The sequence below is a fragment of the Scaptodrosophila lebanonensis genome, unplaced genomic scaffold (assembly GCF_003285725.1).
Source record: "Scaptodrosophila lebanonensis strain 11010-0011.00,11010-0021.00 unplaced genomic scaffold, SlebRS2 tig00000171-arrow-arrow-pilon, whole genome shotgun sequence".
Taxonomy (NCBI): domain Eukaryota; kingdom Metazoa; phylum Arthropoda; class Insecta; order Diptera; family Drosophilidae; genus Scaptodrosophila; species Scaptodrosophila lebanonensis.
The window spans coordinates 601,078-623,035 of NW_022060603.1; the positions used below are offsets into that span (position 1 = coordinate 601,078).

The 21,958-nt window shown below is 39.5% G+C and overlaps 1 protein-coding gene across 1 annotated transcript in view; it reads left to right on the plus strand.

Annotated features, from left to right (window-relative positions):
* The first annotated feature begins 13,696 nt into the window (after positions 1–13,696).
* LOC115629912 (pneumococcal serine-rich repeat protein) overlaps positions 13,697–21,958 on the plus strand; it is a 34,672-nt gene continuing 26,410 nt past the window's right edge. Inside the window, exons 1-2 of the mRNA XM_030526518.1 lie at positions 13,697–13,951; positions 20,454–20,689. Coding sequence (XP_030382378.1) covers positions 13,766–13,951; positions 20,454–20,689 — 422 coding nt within the window. The 5' untranslated portion in view covers positions 13,697–13,765. The remainder of the gene's footprint in view (positions 13,952–20,453; positions 20,690–21,958) is intronic.

Here is a 21,958-nt window from a genome sequence, read left to right on the forward strand (position 1 = left end):
AATGTGAAAAGATTTCTCAACATCAACAATAATATCAATTACATTTTCTTAAATTATAGCCAGCACTTAGGTAATCGTATTCGTTGGTTAAGAAATAATGTTAGTTTAATATATCTCGACATGCATTTCATTAAAGTCAAAACAGTCACAAGGACTCTAGTTTTCTTCGTAATTCCTGGAGGAGTAATTTAAGAGCAATTTAGTTAGCTCAGCAGCTTTCTAAATGGTGTGAGCATAATACTTACATATAATGTTGTGGAGACTTTAATTAAATTATTCTTCATTATTGCGCAAATTTACGACAGGCAGGCTAAAAACTAAAAAAAAAACAACAATTGAATCAATAAGAAAAAAAAATTGATGTGGTTGGTATGACCGGCTGCCAATGGGCTAGAAATTTTTATTTAAATGAATGAATAATGTATGTGATTTGAAGAGAAAACATTTCTTCTTTGCAACATAATATTTTTATATTAAGAAATATTTTCACAATTTCCAGGATAGACAGAACCCTTGTCAAGTGTAGGACTAGCTGCCTAAAGTTATTTACAAGGTCGATTTTAAGAATATAAATATTATGAGGGAAATTAAAAGAATGTGCATGAGTTAATTCTTTGGTATATTAAGTATATTTTGGCTGAAGTTTTATTTCAAGTTTAATAAAGAGAAAGAGAGAGAGTGCAATAGAACGAATTGATTTCGATGTCAAAGGCTACCATTTCCCTAGACTTCATAGCTTCATTATGGTTTTGTAAATGGGAACAACCTATTCCCCAATCGTCTATAAAAAAGACGGGCTAGTTTACGCAATAAAAGATAGTTTGTTTAAAGTTGATTGGGTTGGCGTGTTGCTAACTAAAGAGATAATATGTCGCCTTTCAACTCCTTATAGCGCCTTTTATTTGCTTACCCATTGCTTCATGTTTATATCGTCGACGAACAACGGCAACAATAGTTAATTTTACATTTTGAGCAATTGTGAGCTCGCCTTTGTGCTTCTGCGGCAAATCATTCAATTGGTTTCATAAATGGTGCCATCTACTCGCACAAAAAAACCTATACATAGACCCATAGATAGATATAAAGTATGGTATATTGACAGAAGCTCAGAGTATTGCGCAGGCAAACGGCTGCTTGTCAATCAAATAGAGCCGGTTGCCACATGGCGTATGCGTGATATGCAGATGCCATGCCTTTGGGGGGCTATCGTTTGCGGCGCTTTAAGAAAACTGAAAAGCGAACGCAAAGGAACTGAAAACTGAAAGGCAAACTTAAACAGCAGTCGAACAGGCCCAGGCCTGCCATTAATATCCATTTCCATTGGCGTCGCTATTAAAACGTTTTTCCATTTTTCAAATTTTCTGACATTGAAAAATTGTCCGACCAGGGCCAAAGCATTTGCCACATTTAAATCGACGCCCGAGTTCGCCAGTCAAGCAGTCGACCCCATTCTGGAGGGGCCCATTCTGGAGGAGCGTGCAAGCAAAATTCAAAGAGGAAATTTATGTGGTTGGCGTGCGGCTTAATTCGGGGAAATTATAACTGAAAGATGAGAGCACAACGTTGCCGGTTGTGCAAATTAAAAGCTGCGTTGGGTAATTAAAACTGTTTGCACATGTTGCCTGGTTGGTTTCGATTGCCAGCCGGCTGGTTGCCGGGCTGTCGTGCTGTCGAGCTGTCGAGCTGGGTCTGGTATTGGTACGGGTTTATGGTTTCATATTTTTGTTAATTTATAAGTGGATGAGCAACTTAATGTGTGCAAACATAAATGCGAGATTCAAATTTAAACATAACATGTCAGCCACAGAAGGTTTCGGGTCGAGTTTCAATTGCTTTTCAGCTCTTGGTATTCAGTTGCCTGATCTTGAGTTTCCAGCTCATAAGTTGGCCAACTTCTGCACTATGCTGTCGACTGCAGCAACTAGCTCGTACGTTTAGCATACGCCGTGTGTGACGAAGTTTTGCTTTGACTTTTGGAGCAACTTTATGCAACTTGCTGCAACTTGGTACAACTTTCAGCAGAAACCGTTCAACAAACTTCAATTGCTCACCGATGCCGCGTTGAGCTGCGTTCTCGCACTGTCTGATAGGAAAGAGAAAAAGAAGTTGGGCAGAGAGGGGGGCGGAGAGTGTTTCCACAATGCGACCAAACAATTACGCAACACTTTGTTTCAACGACTCCACAAAGGCCAAAAATATCGTCGCAGCAATGAGAGTGCATTAAAAATTAAACGCTGCCTGGGCAAAAAATTCACTTAAACAATATGGGGAGCGATTATGAGGCGCTTTGACTTCGTTTATTGCAACATGTTTTATGCAACATGTGCGCAGATACGCAGATACACGCACATAAAAACCAAAACATGCACACACATACACACACACATATATATCCGCTTACAGTATGTCCTGCCCGAACTGAACGATTTCTCCCACCTACCCCACCACAGCAAAAAATGTGGAGTCAGCAGTGGAGGGGACACAAGAGCCATCGGTCGCGTTCGAGTATAAAATATATACATAAATATGTACATGCTGATACATTACGCATATATATAAGTATGCACATAGCATGAATATGTGAGTGAGGGAAAGTTAAAGCGGCATTCCCAGCGGTAAATTTCGCGCCGAGCTCGTCCTTAGTTGGAAGTGGAAATCGCTTTACAGCTTGCCATTGCCCTGGTGGCTGATTAGTTGGGCGAGCGGAAGAAGTGTGAAATAAACCACTTAAAAGTATTGGATGACTTAATATATCCGCAAAAATGTATTTATTGTTATTAAGTTTAAAACCTAATGCTGTCAAGTAGTACCTCCGTTTCGAATAGACGAATCATTTGCGAAATAGATTCCATAAACAAAAGTTTGCTAACGTTGCCAAGAAGAGTCTGTTTCCGTGCCTTTTCTTCAAACTAATCATCTATTTTTCAGCTTAGCTGAACTTGAATTTAGTTCTCATTATAATACTTAACTTTTTCTTTAAGAAACGTTCAGAGTGTTGTACGTTTTAACCTGCTAATCCAGGTCAGCCGCTGAGTAGATCAGGAGCGTGGCGAGTATTCTCATAATAATGGACTCGCTAGTCCAACGTTAATAGCTTCTTTATGAGTATGAGTAGAAGTTAGGAATGCTGTTGGAAGCCTACGAAATGGATGAAATAATTAAGTACACGACCAGCTTTGTCCTTTATTGCAAAATTGACAAAGTCGCATCTGTATTTGTTATACAGTGTTTTTTTTTTACTTAGCTGCCTCAAATGATTTGAACAGCTATCCCAAAACTTAACTTTTTTTTAAACGAAAATTTGCACCTCTTGTCGTTTGTATATTGTAGAACGTTGTATTTTGTTGTTGGTCATTAAAAGTGTGTACACATTTTTTAACATACATACATAAGTATGTATATGAAACTGCTTAGAAATAGTCTGTAATATTAAGTAAAATATTTGCAGCAATGAGTTATTTCATAAATATGTTTCTATACTCTAACTTAAATAAATAATGCCTTGGTCTAGGTTGCATTAGAGCTGTTGTATTTGTTGGAAAATTAAATATTTCTACAGCCCTCTACAAACCCAAACTCCCGATTAAAACAATAAACGGTTGTAAAAAATATGTACACATTGCTACTCTATACTGAATGTAAAGGGACTAACTAATTTGAAAAAAATATTTCATAGATGGCGCCGCAAGATTTTTTAACATTCATAGAAAATGACAGCTGATATGAGAAGCTTAAGTCGAAAAGACTGTTAAGTTCACCAAACGTAATTATTTTCATATGAAATCACCTCTTAATGATGACAAAAGCAAATTATACTGTATTTCCTATCGCTACGATTTGAACTATCTTCCTCTATTGTGAAGAATATTGGTGCTTGCTTTCTACACAGCTGTAGAAAGCAAGTGTGAAGGCAAGAGACTTAACTCAGAAGTGATTTACGAGTACTTCTTAAAACTCAAGCAGGCAAAAGATTTAACTCAGATGTGATTTACTTCTTAAAGCTCAAGCTCAGTTGTCTATTCGCTGAGCATGAAATGAATGCAACAGCATATCATTTTATAATTAAATATACGAGTGAGTAGAATATAGCACTGCTATGGTTTTAAAATGAATTTGCAGTTTGTTGCGAGTGCCTTATCTCTTTGGAAAACCAATTTCACAAACTAACGGCTCTGCTCATTCGCTCCCCACTGTTTTGTTTTTCCTTTTTGTTTTTCTTGTCATACTTCAGGGCGTGCCCATGCATACACATATACAGGTGTACACATATATATGTATGTGTGTGTGTGTGTGTGTGTATGTATGTAGGTGTGCGGGGGTATTACGTTGTTTCTTGAGCGTTTCTTGCGTTGCACATAATTGCATTACATAGCTTTACATGAGACGAACTATGCCAAAAAATAAAAGCAAAGGCAAACAGTTTTTTAATTGAATTTTCATGTGACCTTTCCTGGCGCGTGCAGGCATGTCTGTCATCTCCACCTACATACAAGCCACCAGCACCCCCACTATCGCCCACAGACCTTGTCTTTTGAGGACCCAAGACAACAAACGACAACATACGCTGGCTTATTTACATATGTGTTGGCGCGTTTAAGCGCCAAAAGGGTTTTGGGGGCCACAATAAATCAACTGGCAGGCAAAAATTCTATTTGATGTCGGATGCTCGACTAAACAAACTCCAGCTAAATGCCACTCATAGTGCGCGGCCCGCTCACGGAAGCAGCCGTCACTCGCCTCTTCATCTTTCAGTTGGGAGTAGTATGTGTGTTTCTGTTTCAGTTTCAGTTTCTACTTCGGTTTCAGGCTGAGCCTCGACAGACTCGGTTGGCTTGAGAGCAATCCAAACAACAGGAAGACGCGTCGTGATGTATTGCTTTTATTATGGCGATAAATATCGGCGTCAGCGTCGGCCAGGGCCTGCGCTTGGGCATGGGTGTATGTGCGGGCAAAAAGGCTTTTGCCTTTTGAGTGCTAAATTTATTACACACACGCATACACCTATGTATGTATGTGTAGGCGGCCACACGCACGGCTGACGTGGCGTATGAGCAATTTCCAGTTGCGCATCCGTTTGCACTGAAATTGATACAAAATCACGGCTACACTTACTTTCTTTTGGCTATAATTTTTACGAAATTGCTTTATCGAAATGCTTTGCGAAATGTGAAATGCGTGGCGAAATGCGAAATGTGAAAAGCGAGAGGCAAAAAAACGCTGACAAATGTTTATGCATGAGCGTTTAACTTAACGTAAATGTAACAGTTTCCCTTTTTTGCGCTCTCAATCGCGCTCTCTCACCCGCACCTAGACTCCACCATCATCTTTATCATGGTTGTGCCCGCCCACACCCACTTCTCTGTCTCTGCCTCTGTCTCTGTGGGTGTCTCTCAAATAATGCACGTACCGGCAACATTTTGCTGAATAGGTGAATTCGAATTTTTTAGCTGCTCTCCAATTTCGCTTGGCTGTTGATTTTGTATAAAATGTGGAAAATTGAAACAGTCGCCAGCCATTCAAACAGTCAGCCTGTCAGCCAGTCCGACAGACAGACATTCGACCGACAGCGAACCCTAGCTTCTGGTCATGCTCATGCAAATCAGCGCATAATTTATGCTGTGGCTCTGTTACAGCTTCCAATTTGCATGAACTCGCCACTGGGGCACGATAAGGACGAGTCGAGCAGGCATCTCGAACTGAACGTGTCCTTCTCCTTAAAGGTGCAACCCGATCATGCTTCAAGTGGGAGCCAATGGTTTGCCTCCTAATTGTCGGTAATTGATGTGCGATTGTGACTTGCCAGCACTATCCAACAATTTGTGGGCAACAGCTGAGTTTAGGGTTAAAGCTCAGATAGCCAATCCATATATACACACACGATGAACTCCAATTGAGTTTTCCACTGGACTTGGAAATACTCGAGCCTGAAAATCAGGTGCTTATTTAGCTTTCAACTGTTTGATTGCATTTTAATTACAAATTACAAGTTAACTCAAGTGCCCGAAGCCATTGCTGAAGGGCAAAAATTCTATCGTAAGTGAGAAAATCATTTATCTACAATTAACATACATACTCGAACAGATTGCAATTAGGAAATTGCAGCAGTAATTTCTATGTTAATTCGTTTTTATGATTTCAGCTTCGTTTATATCAAACATTCCTTCAGTTTTGAAATGAATATTAGTTTTGTTTTATTCCTATTCCCTATCATAATGAAATAAGTTTTACTATTTTTTAAGTTTTATTTTAACAGAGATATGAGACAATTTATGCGTATTTTTTGATTAATTTTCAATTCAAACTAATGATCACAATTCCATGAGCCAAGGTTTAAATATTATTGATTATCTTGCAAAAAGGAAAAACAATATAGCTAGTATTATGCAAACTTATTGCAATGTCTGAATCGCATTTGGCGAAAAAGTTATTTCTTCAACATAATGCTTCACTTCACATGCAAAAAAGTTAAGGTTCGGTTAGCCTGATTTAGAATTATGGGACATGAAGACAACTATTTTAAAATGCTCGCTCTTGCACATCGCTGAGAAAGGTGAAAAGGTGCATAAAGCTAGAACGGGACTACTTATATGAAAAATTAAAAGGTGCCCCAATTTTTGTTGTTAAGTTGGGGTACTTCTGGGACTACCCGCACTAAGAACTACAAAAACTTGTTCATATTTTTAGGTGAATGTGGGTGCTAATTGTTTTCATTTTTCGTATCTATTTATGGCAAATGATCTATGTATATATTACGGCTAATGATCTATGTATCCATAGCTTTATAAAAGTTGTATTTGTTATTAGCTATAAGTTTATTTTAAGTTATAAATATAACAGTATAATAAAAAAACTTTATAAATGTTTTCTGCTTAGCTTTTTCTGCTAGCAGAAAAAAAATGTGACAAAAAAATGGGAGAGAACTGCATGTCCTTTCCATTAACTATCTTCTTCCTCTGGTATTACATCTCTTATTTTACATCTTTAGGAATTCTTGAAGCAATGCAGCCTGGAGAATATAGGCGTGTGTTTAGTTTAGCTTTTATCCTCATTCATCTCACTTCGTTACTTTCTGTAACTAATTGCTGATATTTGGGCTGATCCTCAACAACATTCGGCTGAAGGGCGTGCAAAAAAAAAAAAAACGAAAAAAAAAATGGGAGTGGCATAAAGTCAATTGATTGGAGCCCATCAATTGTAATCAGTTGGGCGGGTAGAGGTGCGGAAGACGCAGTACTTGGCTAAGCAAGAAAAGCATCAGAGCTTTCAGCTGTCACATTGCAAGAAGGATGCCTAAGGCCAGCGACAGCTAAACTTGTTTCAACTTGTATTGAGCAGCTGCAGTTCTCCTCTCTCTCTCTCTCTCTCTGTCTCTCTCTCTCTCCTTCACTCCCAGACCCATACATAAATAAAACTTTCAGCTGGATATCCTTATACTTGTGTATGTGTGTGTGCTCCGATGCAGGTAATCCATCTTTGGGCTTAGGCCAAGACAGAATTCCAGTAAGGAAAAACATTTCATGTAATGCCATAAAGAACAACAAAAGCAACAAAAACTCGACAAGGGTGTTCGGCCACTTAGTGGACAGGCATTTCAAAAAAACAACAACAAAAAATTCAAATAAAATAAAGAGCCGAGGCAACAAAAAGGAAGAAGGAACAAATAAAAAATGTTTATATGGCCTCTTTGGTCGCTCAGCGGTCAAGTAGCTGCGTCCGTTTGACATAATCGTTGATAAGGGATTGCCAAGTGAACATGCCGCATTCCGCATGCCACATGCCGCATGTCGCATGTCGCATGCCGCAGTCTGCCTCGGCCAAGTGGATGTGGACAAGCGGACAAGTGGACAAGGCTTACAAGCCTTGATTCTAAATACACTCTAAGGGATACTGTGCACTGAAAAAGATTTTCAGCAAGTCATAATAAAACCAAAAAAAAAAAAAAGAAATACTTTTGATTTCTATCCTGAACTATTCGGTTAATAAAAGCTGATGTCTATTCCAAAGGGCCAACACAACATTACACCGAAATTCATTATTTCTCCGCCCTTTAGGCAATCCTTAATTACATTAGCATAGAGTCTAACGTGTCCTGACTTTAGCGAGCTAGTCTGTATAGTAAGTTGACTTCTGGGGTATAACCAAACACCATTTTTAGTCAGATATGTTGGAACTAGTAGTAAGATTAGTAACTCTTAGAAGCTGAAACAGCACGAAAGCTGAACAGATTTTTTGTGAGCTCTGCTTCGAGCTCTGCTCTCTTAGACGGTCCGTACATTTCACCTTTATTTATTTATTTATGTCAACAAACATTGACTGTCGATATAGAAAATATATAAAAATTATAAAAAGCATCTTATAAGCTGGAAAAGCATAAGAAGGAGAAATCTAATCAAATTACAATAATATCTAATTAACGCCTCCGACCCGGTGGGGGAATATTATTTGGCCTTAAAAGAGAGGCTTTTATTAAAGGAAGAGACAGTTCAGTTGAGAGCAGGTGAAAATAAGATGAACATAAAACCCCTCTTAGGTTGTTTCGATGTTTGGTAAGTCTATGCCGTAAATGTCTCAACGAAAATGTAATATAGAATTAACATATATTTTCAGTTAACTGGAGTGGAAATTATATATTTATGCCAGATATTATTCCAAATATGTTTGGAAGTTAAGCTGAGCTAGCCATGTGTGCGTGTTTGTCTGTATGAACGTCTATATTTGGAAAACTATAAGAGCTAAAGACGCACAAATTTATGTGAACACTCAGCTAACACTTAGAGTTTCAATTTGTATATATCCATAGCGTGAAAGCAATTCATTGCATACAAAATTGTGATTTTTAGGAACTGGCAGAAGCATGATAGAAATTTCACAGTTATCATAAAATGTAATAATTGTTCAGCTCAGGGCAGATCATAAAGATTAAAGATTAAAAAATATACACATTTTGTAGTATATTCTGAAGAGCATTCATGCCAGCAGCCAGTGAGTTAATAAATTGTAGAATTCCTTGACCATAATATGATAGCTAGCATTATATATCGCCATTTCTCTCAGTGTATTTTCATTGTACTACAGAGTGAATAGATGAATGAAGCACGCCGAGCGATTAGTGCCCGCCCAGTTGCCAGTTGCCAGTTTTCAGATTTCATTTTTCAGCTGCCATTTGTTTAATTAAACCAAAATCCGTGCCACACTCAACTTTTATGCTCTTCAAATATGCAAAGCTTATGGGGTAAAGTTTTATGCTGCATGCCGCATTATGCATGTGCCGCATGCCACACACACACTGACACTTTCAATGTTATTGCAATTATATGTGTTACAAAAAATAAACGAAAGAACGAACGAACGAACGGATAAAAGGAAAACTTTCGAGGGCCATTGAAAAGTTATTATTCAAAAAATATTTAACTTGCTCGATTGGCGCATGCTGATAAGTTTTGGACGCTACTGTGTCCCGATACCGCATTGAACGCCACCGGCATTGACAAGTGCCATCATTTTGTTTTTTTTTTTCCTTATTATTATTATTTTTTTTTTTGGGAATGTCACTTTTTGCGGCGTGGTGCCTTGGGAGGCTAAGGGGCCTTAGGCAACGAGGGACTGGTTGTTTTACTGCCCAATGGAGCGTAAATTTTGAGGAAATTGAAATCATGAGACATATCAGCAGACACTGCTTGCTGTTTATCTGCCGACGAGGCTCGACAGTCGCACCAATTGAAGGATGCTTCATTGGGTTTTATGTAAAAAACGCGCACACAACCACACGCACCCACTCGAGCAGACGCATAAATATACATGCATATAAACATATACATACATATATATATATGTATATGAGCAAAGTGTGCGAGCAACTGATGAAGTGGTGGGCGGCAGGTGGGGGAGGGGAGAGGGGGCTACTGTGCAGCTGAAACGGAAGCTTTCACAATCTTGGCCAGTTGACTGCTTGTACCGATTCGACGGTCCTTGCCGGCCGCTGCCTCATAAAATTTGTACCTGCGACGGCGCCTAAGTACACACACACACACACACACATTTCTACATATAAATATAGTATATATAGTATATATATATTTAGCTGTAAGCCGTTTAAGCACTTGCACAAAGTGTTAAGTCTCTTACTTTGTGTAAATGTTTCAACTAACTGGATGGATGGATGGTTAGATGGATGGCTGGATGGATGGCTGGATGGATGGCTGGATGGATGGCTGGATGGATGGCTGGTGCGGTGTGGTGTGCGAGAGAATCTTTGAATGCTTTATAATTACATTTTATGTGCGAGGCATCGCATATAAAAGCCAACAGGTGCATTGCCATTGCCACTTCTCCTCACCCTCAACAACACCCCCCATCCCGCCCGTAAGCTGACGAAGCACTTTGGAGAAGCGTGGCTTATTTAGTTTGAAGTTTTATTGAATGTTTACTTTGGCATAACATGGCGTATACGCAATGGATTTTCTTTGTAATTGCTTGCCTTTTATGTTAAAGTTCCAATTTAATGACTCTCTGTATGTGCATACTCGTATAAATGTGTGTGTGTGTGTGTGTGTGTGTGTGTGTGTGTGTGTGAAGCGCCATAAAATCTGCACCCCCACCCGCCATTAAGAGCAAAATAAAATGGAAATTTAAGCGCAATCCATAAACTAAAATCGAACTAGACTATAGACTCCACAGCGGCCATGACGAAAGAGTGTTTAAAAGAAATTTCAAACAGGAGTCAACTATCCTTTAAATCAACTTTATAGAAAATTCAAAAATGTTAGCGACAGAAGAAACTCTACGCCGTAGAGTCTACGGCAAGCGTGCACTGAGAGTGACTTTTGGCAAAGTTGTTGAACTTTTTAAATAAACTTCTAAGGACTGGACACTGGACTAAGAAATCAAATTGAGGCCAAGATTGAAAGTCCAGCAAGAAATTCAATGCTGCGGTGTCCATTTGCAAGACTCGATTAAATTTATTGCTTGCTGGCCAAGGTCGTCCCACAATCAATTTAGTGGCCATTAGAACTTTGAACTTAGACGAAGCTAGTAAGTAAAGTAAAGTCATTTAATTATCCTCGAAAGAACTCAAAGAAATGCGAGGCAAGTAGATCGTTTGACGAGGATTATACAATTAAATTCCACTTAGTGTAGGCGTTTAATAACCTCTTTGCGAGCCAAAATAATTAATAGTCAATTACTCGCAGAACCAATTCACAAATACAAATAAAGTTTGCAATTTCGACTACAAGCCATATTTAGATTCTAAAGATATGGCCATGACGTTGTTACAATTGCAAGATTTTCATGTTGCTGCAATGACAAGGATTTTCACTTGGGTTTTGATTTTGTAAGCAGTACGTGTATAGTTATGACAGCTTATTCATTTGTCTGATCGCAGCTTACTCATCGAGCTACCTAACAAACATATAGCTCGTGGATTTGAACATTTCTCTCTGAATATAAGTCACATTTTTGATTGGAATAATGCCCCAAAATCTGTCCCTATAGGTGCTATTTGGTTTCAGAGCGCCAGAGTAGAGCAGAGCTGCCTTTCCATTTCAATTGCTTGCGCCAATTCCAGGTAATAGCAAAGGCTGCCGGCTGGTAAGAGTAGACAACAGACAACTTGGAAGCATTGTCTGTGCAAAGTTTAGAAGAAAAACACAATTTTAGTTGGCAAACACTTGGCCAAGTTTATTGCGACGCGTCATTTAAGGCATTATTAAATTGCATTTTTATCCCAGTGCTCAGACTTCTCTAGAGCATCTTAATGTCATAATCACAACAAATTTCCTTGCAAAAGTGTTTTAAAACAACAACAATTTCTGCATTATGGCTGTAATTGAGTTATTGAAGTAAAGTGTTTGGATGGCAGATGAAGAGAGCATTTACTGGAAAGGAAGGAAAAGCGAAGGAATTTCAAGCACTGTTTCTACTCTTTGGCGTCTTTCGCATTTGAGGGCAAACCGATGCCATTTGTCGCCCCCAACTCTGCGATATACTTGTATTACGTATACATGCTCTATAAATCCTTAAGTGATGCATGCAAAAGACCCAAGGCTCAGGGCTCACGACGCAGGCCAATGTGTAATCCATTTCACCAATTTCACCGCAAATCAAGCATAAAAGTTAGCTCAACTAGGACTTGGGCTCGAGCTGTCGGGCTCCTGTTCTTGGGTTCGGGCTCAATGGCGTGGCAAGCGAAAACAAACTTGCCACAAAGTTCATGAACTTGCCAGCGCAAAGTTGTCGTTTTCGTTGTCCTTGCCGTCGTCGTCAGTTTTGTGGGGCTCTTAGACGGCTATTTATGACTTTGGGAAAACTTGCTCATTAAAACGACAATATTATGTGAATTAATTTGAACTGCAATATAAACAAGGCAGAGGGCAACTAAATATACACGTGTGTGTGTGTGTGTGTGCCATGACTGATAATTATCACATTTGTAAAGGCAAAACAAACTAAAGTGTCTGTGCCATCTAAATTAATTTTCACTTAAATGTTATCTTTTCTAAACACTTTTGCTGCAGGCAGAACATAAGGAACTAAAACAACAACAGCACCTACTACTTGTGACTAAAGCGACATGAGGCCTTAACAACAATAACAGCAACAGCAACATCAACACCAAACGGAAATAGCAGCACAAGCAACAACAACAACAACAACAATAACAGCAGCAGCAACAGCAACAACAAACAGAGGAGCACTAAAACCCAAATTACAAACAATTAAAAACGAGAACGACGAGAGCCACAACGCTAAGAAATCCCCCTTACCTCCACACACATACACACATACACACACACATATATACACACACGCACGCACACACATAGCGACACACAAAGGCGAAAAGGATACGCAGGCGGGCAAAAACAAAGGAACAACAAAAACACTCGCTCAACACGCCTCAACAGCAGCGACATTTATGGCCAACAAAAACTGAACAGCCAGTGGCAACAACAAAAACAACAAAAACAACAACAACAACAACAGCAGCAGCAACAACAACAACGACAACCAACACCCATCACAAACAGACAGACAGCGGCGACTGGCAGACAAACAATAGAGGCACAGCAGCAGCAATAACAACAATAACAACAACAACAACATCACCACCAGCAGTGGCAACAAAGCGGCAATAAAAAGTGCGCATTGTTTTTTGTGTCAGCCTCACGCTCGTCCTGCCACAGGACGACTTTTGCTTCGTCTTCTTCATCATATTCTGCTGCTGGTGCTGCTGCGGCTGCGACGGCGACTGCTTGTACTTCATGGTCTCGTTGTTGTTGTTGTAGTCAGTAGTCATCATCATCGCTCTTTCACAGCTTGTTATTGTTGGCGTTGCGTTGGCAGCAACAGCAACAGCAGCGTCGGCGTCGGCGTCAGCGTCAGCGTCAGCGCCGCCCCTGGGCACTCAATTAAACCCAATTCAGAGACCCACAACTCAAGTTTAAACGGCAGGCAGGCCGACACCTTTGCAGCAGCCCACCCACACACTCTCTCTCCCACACACCCACACACACACACACACACTAACGTTGAGATAGAAGCGCCGCTCCCGCTCCCACTCCCACTTCGACTCCACATCCTACTTCCCCACCACCTCGCTGCGCCCACAACCAGGCGTGTGCGTGTGGTTGGGAGTGCAGGCAAGCAAAGGCAAAGGCAAAGGCAAAGGCAGAGACAGAGGCTGGGGCAGAGATAGAGACAGCGAAGGGAACGGGGACACGGACACGGACCAGGAGCACAGAGAGGAGGCGGCGTCGATGTCACCATGAAACTGAGCGTGAGCGCGTATCGGGCGCATGCATCCGCACACAAAAAGATACTCTCCAGCGGCTATCACTCGCAGCTCAATTACGGCAGCACTGGAGCGGCTGCTGCATCATCATCATCATCGGCAGCAGCAGCAGCCACGGCGGGCACCTCGTCGTCGGCCACTGCAGCGGGCCTATACACGGTGAGTGTGCTGATGAAGTGTCTTCTCGTTTTAACCCTTAGGCACTCCGAACAAATTCCCATCTTCAATAACTGATGAAAGGGATACTCTTGTTTTCCCCAATTTTAAATCTCTAATAGTCGGCCAAATAAAATTGTAGGAGCTGGCTTTAAGATGTTGCTTAAATCAGTACTTCTATTAAGTTTTTCAGCCATATTTTCTAGGTGTTTTAATCGCTATAATTATTCATTTATTCAGTCAAATAATTCCTTAATGAGTATTGGAAAGGTAAGCAAAACAAATACAAGTAGCTCTGGATGACCAATTCTTTTAAACGTGTATAGCGAACAAGCCAATCCACTATTTAACAAAAAGTGGCCTTTGAAATTTTTATTAGCAGTACATCCCGACCAATTGGTGTCCAGATAGAATTCACTAATTGTAGCTTGCCTTAATAGTTGTCCTTACTTTTTCGTTACTCATCGAAGATGCTAAGGGACTTGGGAACTTGAGTTTGAAGTTATTGTGTATACATAGTTAATAGTTCTCTTTGCAATCTTTATGCGTATAATAGTCGAAATAAATAAGTCGAACGCGTTTCGAAAAACAAATTCTCGCCATCTTCATCTTTGTTACGATGTCAGATCTTAAAACCCATTTATATCGTTTGTCGGTTTTAAAAACCAAAGGAACAACAATCTACTTATCCCACTTTTACTGAACTTTTAATGAAACCTATGTATATGACAATAATTGTGAATTGCAAAATCATGTTCAATATCATACTGGAGGTTTTTGAGTCGTACTTTTTCATTCTATAAGTTTAATTTAAGCTGTAAATATAACAGTATAATTTAAAAAAATCATCTCTTCATTTTATAAATAATATAATTTAGCAACAATTAATCGGAGTGTAAGTAAACATTGCAGTCTTGATCTTGGCAATTGAATAGCAATTGTTCTTTTAAATCGAATTGAGTGCAATTGCACCCAGTGGGTTGGATGGGGGTTAAGTGCTTGTACTATGTTTGACTGCCTGAATCGGTTTTTTTTTTGTTTTTGTTTTTGGAAGTTTGCTGTCGTGTCGTTGCAAACAAAAATATAAAAATTTGTCCACAGGAAGCCCTAAAAAAATGTACACAGACAGAATTTTGTAGTCCATAATTTTTCACAGACAAAACCCCCGGCCCCTTCGTCCCTTTTCCCCCAGTTACTCAGCATTAAGGTACGTGCAGCTTTTTTTATGTGTGCGTTTGTGTGAAATTATTCAACAAATTTATGTTGCTGCCATCATTTTTTTGTGTGGCTCTATTAAAAATCACGTTAAATGGCCCCCAGCTGGCCATAAAATTGTGGCACGCACCAACACACACATGCACACACGCACGCACACACACACATAGTCACTCATTTACATAGACATGTGGGTGGGCATAGGCAGTCATGCAGAAATTGTTTGCCATGAAAATATTCTTAGTACTGAGTCAAAATGTTGTAACCAACATTTATTCCCCACTTTTTTTTTTTGCAACACAATTTTGTTGTTTTTAAAATGCACACATTGCGGAAATGCAACAAATTTTGCTGATCGGGCAAATATCTAATATTAAATGCATCCATTTGCTGAATTATTCAATTACTGAGCAGCTTCTGAGCTCGCCAGCTTACGGCACCCGCTCCACCATAAATAATAAATGTACAGTTGTAGAGAAAGCGTTTGGGGATATAGGCACATAAAATATTTTACAATTTTAATATAAAATGCAGGACGAAGCTAAAAATTCGGACATGCCATCAAGCTGTTTGATGAGCGACCAACAAATAAATAACCAACTGCTGACCGCTTCTATATAAAAAAAAAAAAAATAAACATAACGGAGGGAGAAAAAGGAACAAGTTACAGTAGTACTTGTCTATGATGGCGAAAATGCGGAGATCATTATAAGGTATGCCCATGAAATGGACCGTTGGACCGACTTGAAGTCGTTTCTTTGAAGAGCCAACAAAAATGTTTGTCGCCAGGACCTAGTGGTTTCTTAGCCAAAGCACAATAGTTACCAGTTCTGCCTTACTTCAAGGCTAACATGAGAGCATTCCAAGAACACAAAGGCTACAAAAGATGGGTGATTTAAACAACAGGACGCTCGACTTAATTATATTCTGGAAAACGAATCAATGCAGTATTCAGAAGAAGGAAGATACTTGTACACTGATTAAAAAGTTTTTCTCGACATCTTTCCTTTCTGGAAAACAAATCAATGCAGTATTTATTCAGTGCTTCTGAAGATACACTTATTAAAAAGTTCTTCTGGAGATCTCTCCTTTCTTTCTACTTCCATGGAGTCTGTGTGTGGAGCGTTGTCGATTATCGTGGCCATATCGTCCCTTAACAGTGAAAGTCTCAGCACAAACATTTCATTATTTTATACCTTCTCTCGATATACAGAAGTTTTGCAAGCAAAATCAAACCAAACACAATCACAAACTATTTTTTAAAATTCCAATAATTACTAACAACTTTTCAGCGATTGGTATGGCCATGACATTGCAGTAGTCTTTGCAGAATCGAGAAATAACGTTATTATAAGCAACTTATTTAATATGCAAATTTTGAAAATGTCTTTCAATACCTTTCGATTGACATATCGACGATTCCGCACAGGCGCGGCGAATAAAATGTTTAAAATGAATATGAGAGTAGTGGGCCCATGATTTCTCAGTTTCTTAGACTGCCGTCCATGGTGATAAATAGGATTATCCCGAAAAGTAATCGTTGCTCTTTCAAGTGCTTAAAAGCGACCCAAACAAGATACCTTTTAGTCGGACACTAACAAAATAAAACATTGTCAAGACAACAGCCTCCTGCTACGTTGTACTCCATATAAATGGTTGCTGCAAGACCTTTGGCATCAATTTTGTGGCTCTGCCTTCCCATACTTGTATAATATAATACTAGCTTAGTACTTGGATCCTACATGCGCATAGAGAGACATTCCCTGCTTGCTCGATAGCTTAAGGGAACCCACCCCATCGAGGTAATAATAGGAGTACAACGTGACTTTCTTTGTTCGGCAGACTATTCCGTGAATCTACCGCAAAGCTTGCGACAAGTCAACTAAGTATTGAACAATTGGAGGGGTTTATTATTGACTGACTGCCTAGTTTGGCAGGCAATCTGGCAAAGCTTAATTTAATATGCCATTTACTGTCAGGTTCTGTCTCTGACAAAAGTAGTCGGAGCTCACGTCAACCAATAAAGCGCTTTAAGGTAAATAGAAGGGACTAAGCCAACATGAATCGTTGCAATAATGTGAAGACATCGAAGAGCATGTGGAAATGGAATAGAGGGTGTTGGGATTAGGCTTATCAATTGATTCTCCCAAAGCCAATAATGTTGATATAGTTCGCATGCTCTACAAAATGTACAAATTGCTTGTCACCTAATAAGTAGAGCTTGAAACTGTGTAGAGCTGGGAAATGGGTCTACTTTTCTTTTCACTCCCCTTATCTTACTTGCTAATTGACTCTCTAAGACGGAAGCTTCAGCATAAGTATGTGTGGAAATGAACCTTAAAGCTGCCAAAAATGCCTTCCTTTTCCTATCAAGAGCTTGTTGCTTAAGCTGACATCGAAACAAAGTCAACTTCATTGTTCGTCCCATGCTGGGATGCAAATCATATCCAAATGGATGGCAAGAAGGCATTTGTTTATTTATATTTTTGTGTATATTGCCATTTTCTAGTCAATGCAGTGCAGGTTTCTCCCCACTCAAGAGCTTTGTAAATACCAAATACAAACATTGCTGTGCATACCAATTGCCAGGACTTTGAATGCGATGCAGGCCTCCCAGTTCGGGCATCAAATAAGTCTGCTGTACAATTTCTAAAGAAAGGATAAATCGTATTTCGAATGCAAGACTCGATTATGATGTAGTAGACACCACATAGAGGGCTCTGCATGCAGATGCAATATTTGTTGTGGCTTTCGTTTCATTAAAATCTATATTGATTGGCGCGCTGATGTTATGAACAGCAGATATCGGACTATAAAAGGCATTTTTCAGTTGTTTTGTGCCTTAATTAAATAAATTCATTGTCTAACAAAGTGGACTTTTTGCCAAGCCACTAAAACTTTTGACATAAAAATTTATGCTATTCCATGGGGGCAGCTTTTCGTTTGTTGTTATTATTGTTGTTCTAGCTGTTATTATTGCTCTGGCTCCTGGCAGGCAACCACAATAAATTCGAATCATGTGAAGCAGCAAGCATTGACAAAACTTTTCGCACATTTAATTGCCTAGAAAAACAACAAAAGCAAAATTCTTTCCCCTACTCCTAGCGCAGCTTTCCAGGATGCCGGCCACTTGACTTTGCAGCTAATTGTTGAGCAAAATGAACAAATATTATGGTCAAAAATATGGCGTTTTGTGGTTGCAGGCTCTACTCACATCCTGGCTAGCAATGCGTCCCCGAAGTGTCATCGCAGCGCAGCCCACAGCCCACTGGCCACCTCTTTTGGCCTGACTGGCCTATTCGGGCTTTTGACTCCTTAACTGCCGTTTTGGCCGCAGTTGTGTGCCAAAGTTGCCAAACTTTTGCGGTTAAGAAATCGCAGACGACCAAGCTGTTGACTAAGCCACAGCTAATACACGAAAACAACACAGTCTGCCCGTTAGCTTCATTGAGCAGGACTGCCTAAATCAACCTCCGCCCCCTCCCATTCCCTGTGGGTAGCCCAGCCCACGGCCTAAAGACTTGAACAGCTGGGGGACTGCCGCTCTGGAACAACTAGAGGTGCAGAAAAGAATTGCAAATGGAATATTAAACGAGATTCTAAATGAAAACCTTCGTCACACTGAGCTGTGTAAGGCAATGGGAAACAGTTGCATAAACCGATGCAAGCACTTTGCGGATAGACCGACAGGCGGATGAGCTAGCATTTGCATAAAAATGCTGGCATTTGTATTTGCATCGAAAATAAAAATTTGTTCTCGCTTGCTGTTGGCTGCTGCTGGTCGAGAATGTGATTAAAATTGTGGTATGATTTAGTTCAATCGACATTTTGACCTTTCGAAAAAACAGTATTCCACTTATTGATTAAGTTGTGTGCAAAACCGACCGCAGATTACATTTAATTTTAATTTGATTGCAAGGCCAGTTGTCACACTTAATTATTCGAATGTACTTGCATGTGGAATGCGTGACATCGGTGCCGTAAGACTTAAGCAGCTTATCGAAACCTTAAGGTCGACCAACAACTGATTTGATTGATAATTACAATTGAGTGCAGTTCTGCTGATTCGATCGATAAAAGCACAAAATAGTGCTCTTTCTGCTTCTGATTGTAGATCTAGGGGTGCAGAAAGTTGGTGACGTGCTACATAAGCAGGCTGCTCATTACATGGAGCGCCTGCGAACCCACACAAATGCATTAGCAAGGCGCCTGCTGAAACGGCGAAGAAAAGGAAGAAGAATATTGAGAAGAATAGTGAGAAGGACACACCTTATTGACCCTCCCAACAGATTTATATAAATTATAAATGTTAAATTGTAATTAAGGCTGAATACCCAGCTTAAGTTGTATTTGTATTTACGTTTAAGTTTACTTTAAGCTACAAATACTTATAACAGTATATTTAAAAAAAGAAAAAAAGATTGTGGAAATGTGAAGTGCATGACAGTTTTGTGTAATTTAACAACTTGGTGGCCCTAATATCCCCAACTCTCCAATAAATGGTAATGGTAATACAGCTCATAAATGTTTGGGAATACTCGTATTTCCTTTAACGTCCTTCATCAGTTGAATATCCTGTGTGGTCTATAAGCTGATTGCTTAAAGTTCTCTGCAATTGTTCTGCTGCTCAAATACTTGCTCTGCAGACAACCATTTGCATTGCTTTTGTCGTCCCCTTAATTGTTAATCACATTAATACTGAAATGATTGAAGGCAACGAACGAAATCAATTCAACAAATTCACAACATTCCATTCAAATTCTGTACATTTTGTTGAACAATTTCACGGAGAGCTCACGCTGTCTACGAGTATTGCGATTGAATCAAACGCAATAAAATTTAATTATACGTCATGCGATTTTCACACAAGATTTTCCCTGGGAGGCATGCCTCATGCCTCATGTTTAATGATTATCTTTGACTTGCACATGGAAATCGAAATGCGCATTGGGTTCATTGGCATGGCGTGCACGTTGGCGCCGTCAGGCCGCAATCTCCCTGTCTCCCTATCCTGCCTCCTCTCCTCCAGTGGCCTCCCCCCTCCACCCCCTTCAGAGCAGCCATTTCATGGACATACTGTGCCAATCCGAGACATTTGCATAATGAGCAATTTATTCGATACGATGCATTTGATATGCATTTCAATATCTCTCGCTCGCTCTCTCTCTCTCTCTCTCTCTCTCTCTCTCTTTCTCTCTCTTTCTCTCTGTCTGTGACTGCTTGATGTATTTTCTGTTGCATACCTGCAGGCGCACGCACTAAAATAAATTTTTATCGGCTGTGCTTGCAGATGGAAACGCATGAGCAGCACGGCGGCAAATTTGCGAAGGATATAGCCAGGCTTGAGTGCAACAGTGACACTGATGTCATCAGTCCGACGGGGACGAGCAGCTCCGGTGGCGGCGGTGGCGCGACGGATGCGCATCACAAGCGACATCATCAGCATCAGCATCACAAGGGCGGAGGCGGCGATGATGATAATAACAGTGGGGCGCATTCGTCGGATAGCAAGAGTCCCAGTCAGCGGTAAGTTTCGAATCGCATGAGTTACAAACGCAAATTAACAAAAATATTCAAAATACACAAACACACACACACATGGAACATCCCTGCAAACATTTCGAAGCGTTAAGTGAGGAGAAATTTTCAGATTTTACAATGTAGTGCTGTAGAAAACTAATTTCTCAGGTGGAGGCATTTTTATTAAACTTTAAGCTATTTTCAAAAGCTAATACTTTAAGACATAAATGATGAAATGAATAAATAGGTGCTTACTTATCAGAAACTCCCAGTGAAGAAAGAAATACCACCAACATTTCAATGCACTAACTATGCAATATATTGCAAAACATTCAGTATAATTTGAGATGTCTGGCAAAAATATCGAGAATTTTGAACACGTTTGAGGTTTTTTGAAGCACCAAGTATCAAGCTGTATTTGTAATTGAAGATACTCTTCTCAATTTTCTATTATAGCATTAAAATGGTGTCCAACTGTTGTTATGCCGTACACGAAGGGTTTCTTTTAATTTGAAGCACATACTTGTATATGATTTACTTATGTCGCGTAAGCTACAATTTTCGCTCGATAATCCCCAAGAAATTGAATTTGGGAAATGTTTGCAGGGACATGCGAGACACACACACACACCCATGCCTTACATTTATATACTCACATGTGCCACTTATATACCCAGCATAAATAAAATACATATATATATATACATATGTGTGCATATTTTGTATACCTAAAAGTTGTACAGTTTGTGCCATATTGAAACAAAACCAAAAAACAAGGAAAAAAACCATCAAACACCATAACAAAAACAAAAACAAAATACCCACCAAGCGTAAACAAATTTTGTTTGTAAAATTTGCGAGAGCCTCTAAATAAAACAATAAAAAAAGAAAAAACGTGAAAATAAAAACCAAACACATAAGCACATACATACAAACATACACACAAACAAACAGAAGGCCGTGTGCACATAAAACTCAAAAATAAAATCGAGTTAAAAGCTTAATACATAAAACAATATGTTGAAAGTAAATAAAATATAATTGAAAAGCGTTTACACAATGTAAAGTTAAGTTCACAAATATATACACACATGCTTGCGTTTATCATGCAGCGCATATATCCACCACACATATACTCGTATACTCGTATATCAGCACACATGCTACAGATACAGATACAGAAGTGCGCGCCAAAGCGCATAATTGATGGCCAACAATAAATATGTAGCATACTGTTTTGGGCAGCCACAGCTTTTATTTGATTAAACACATAAC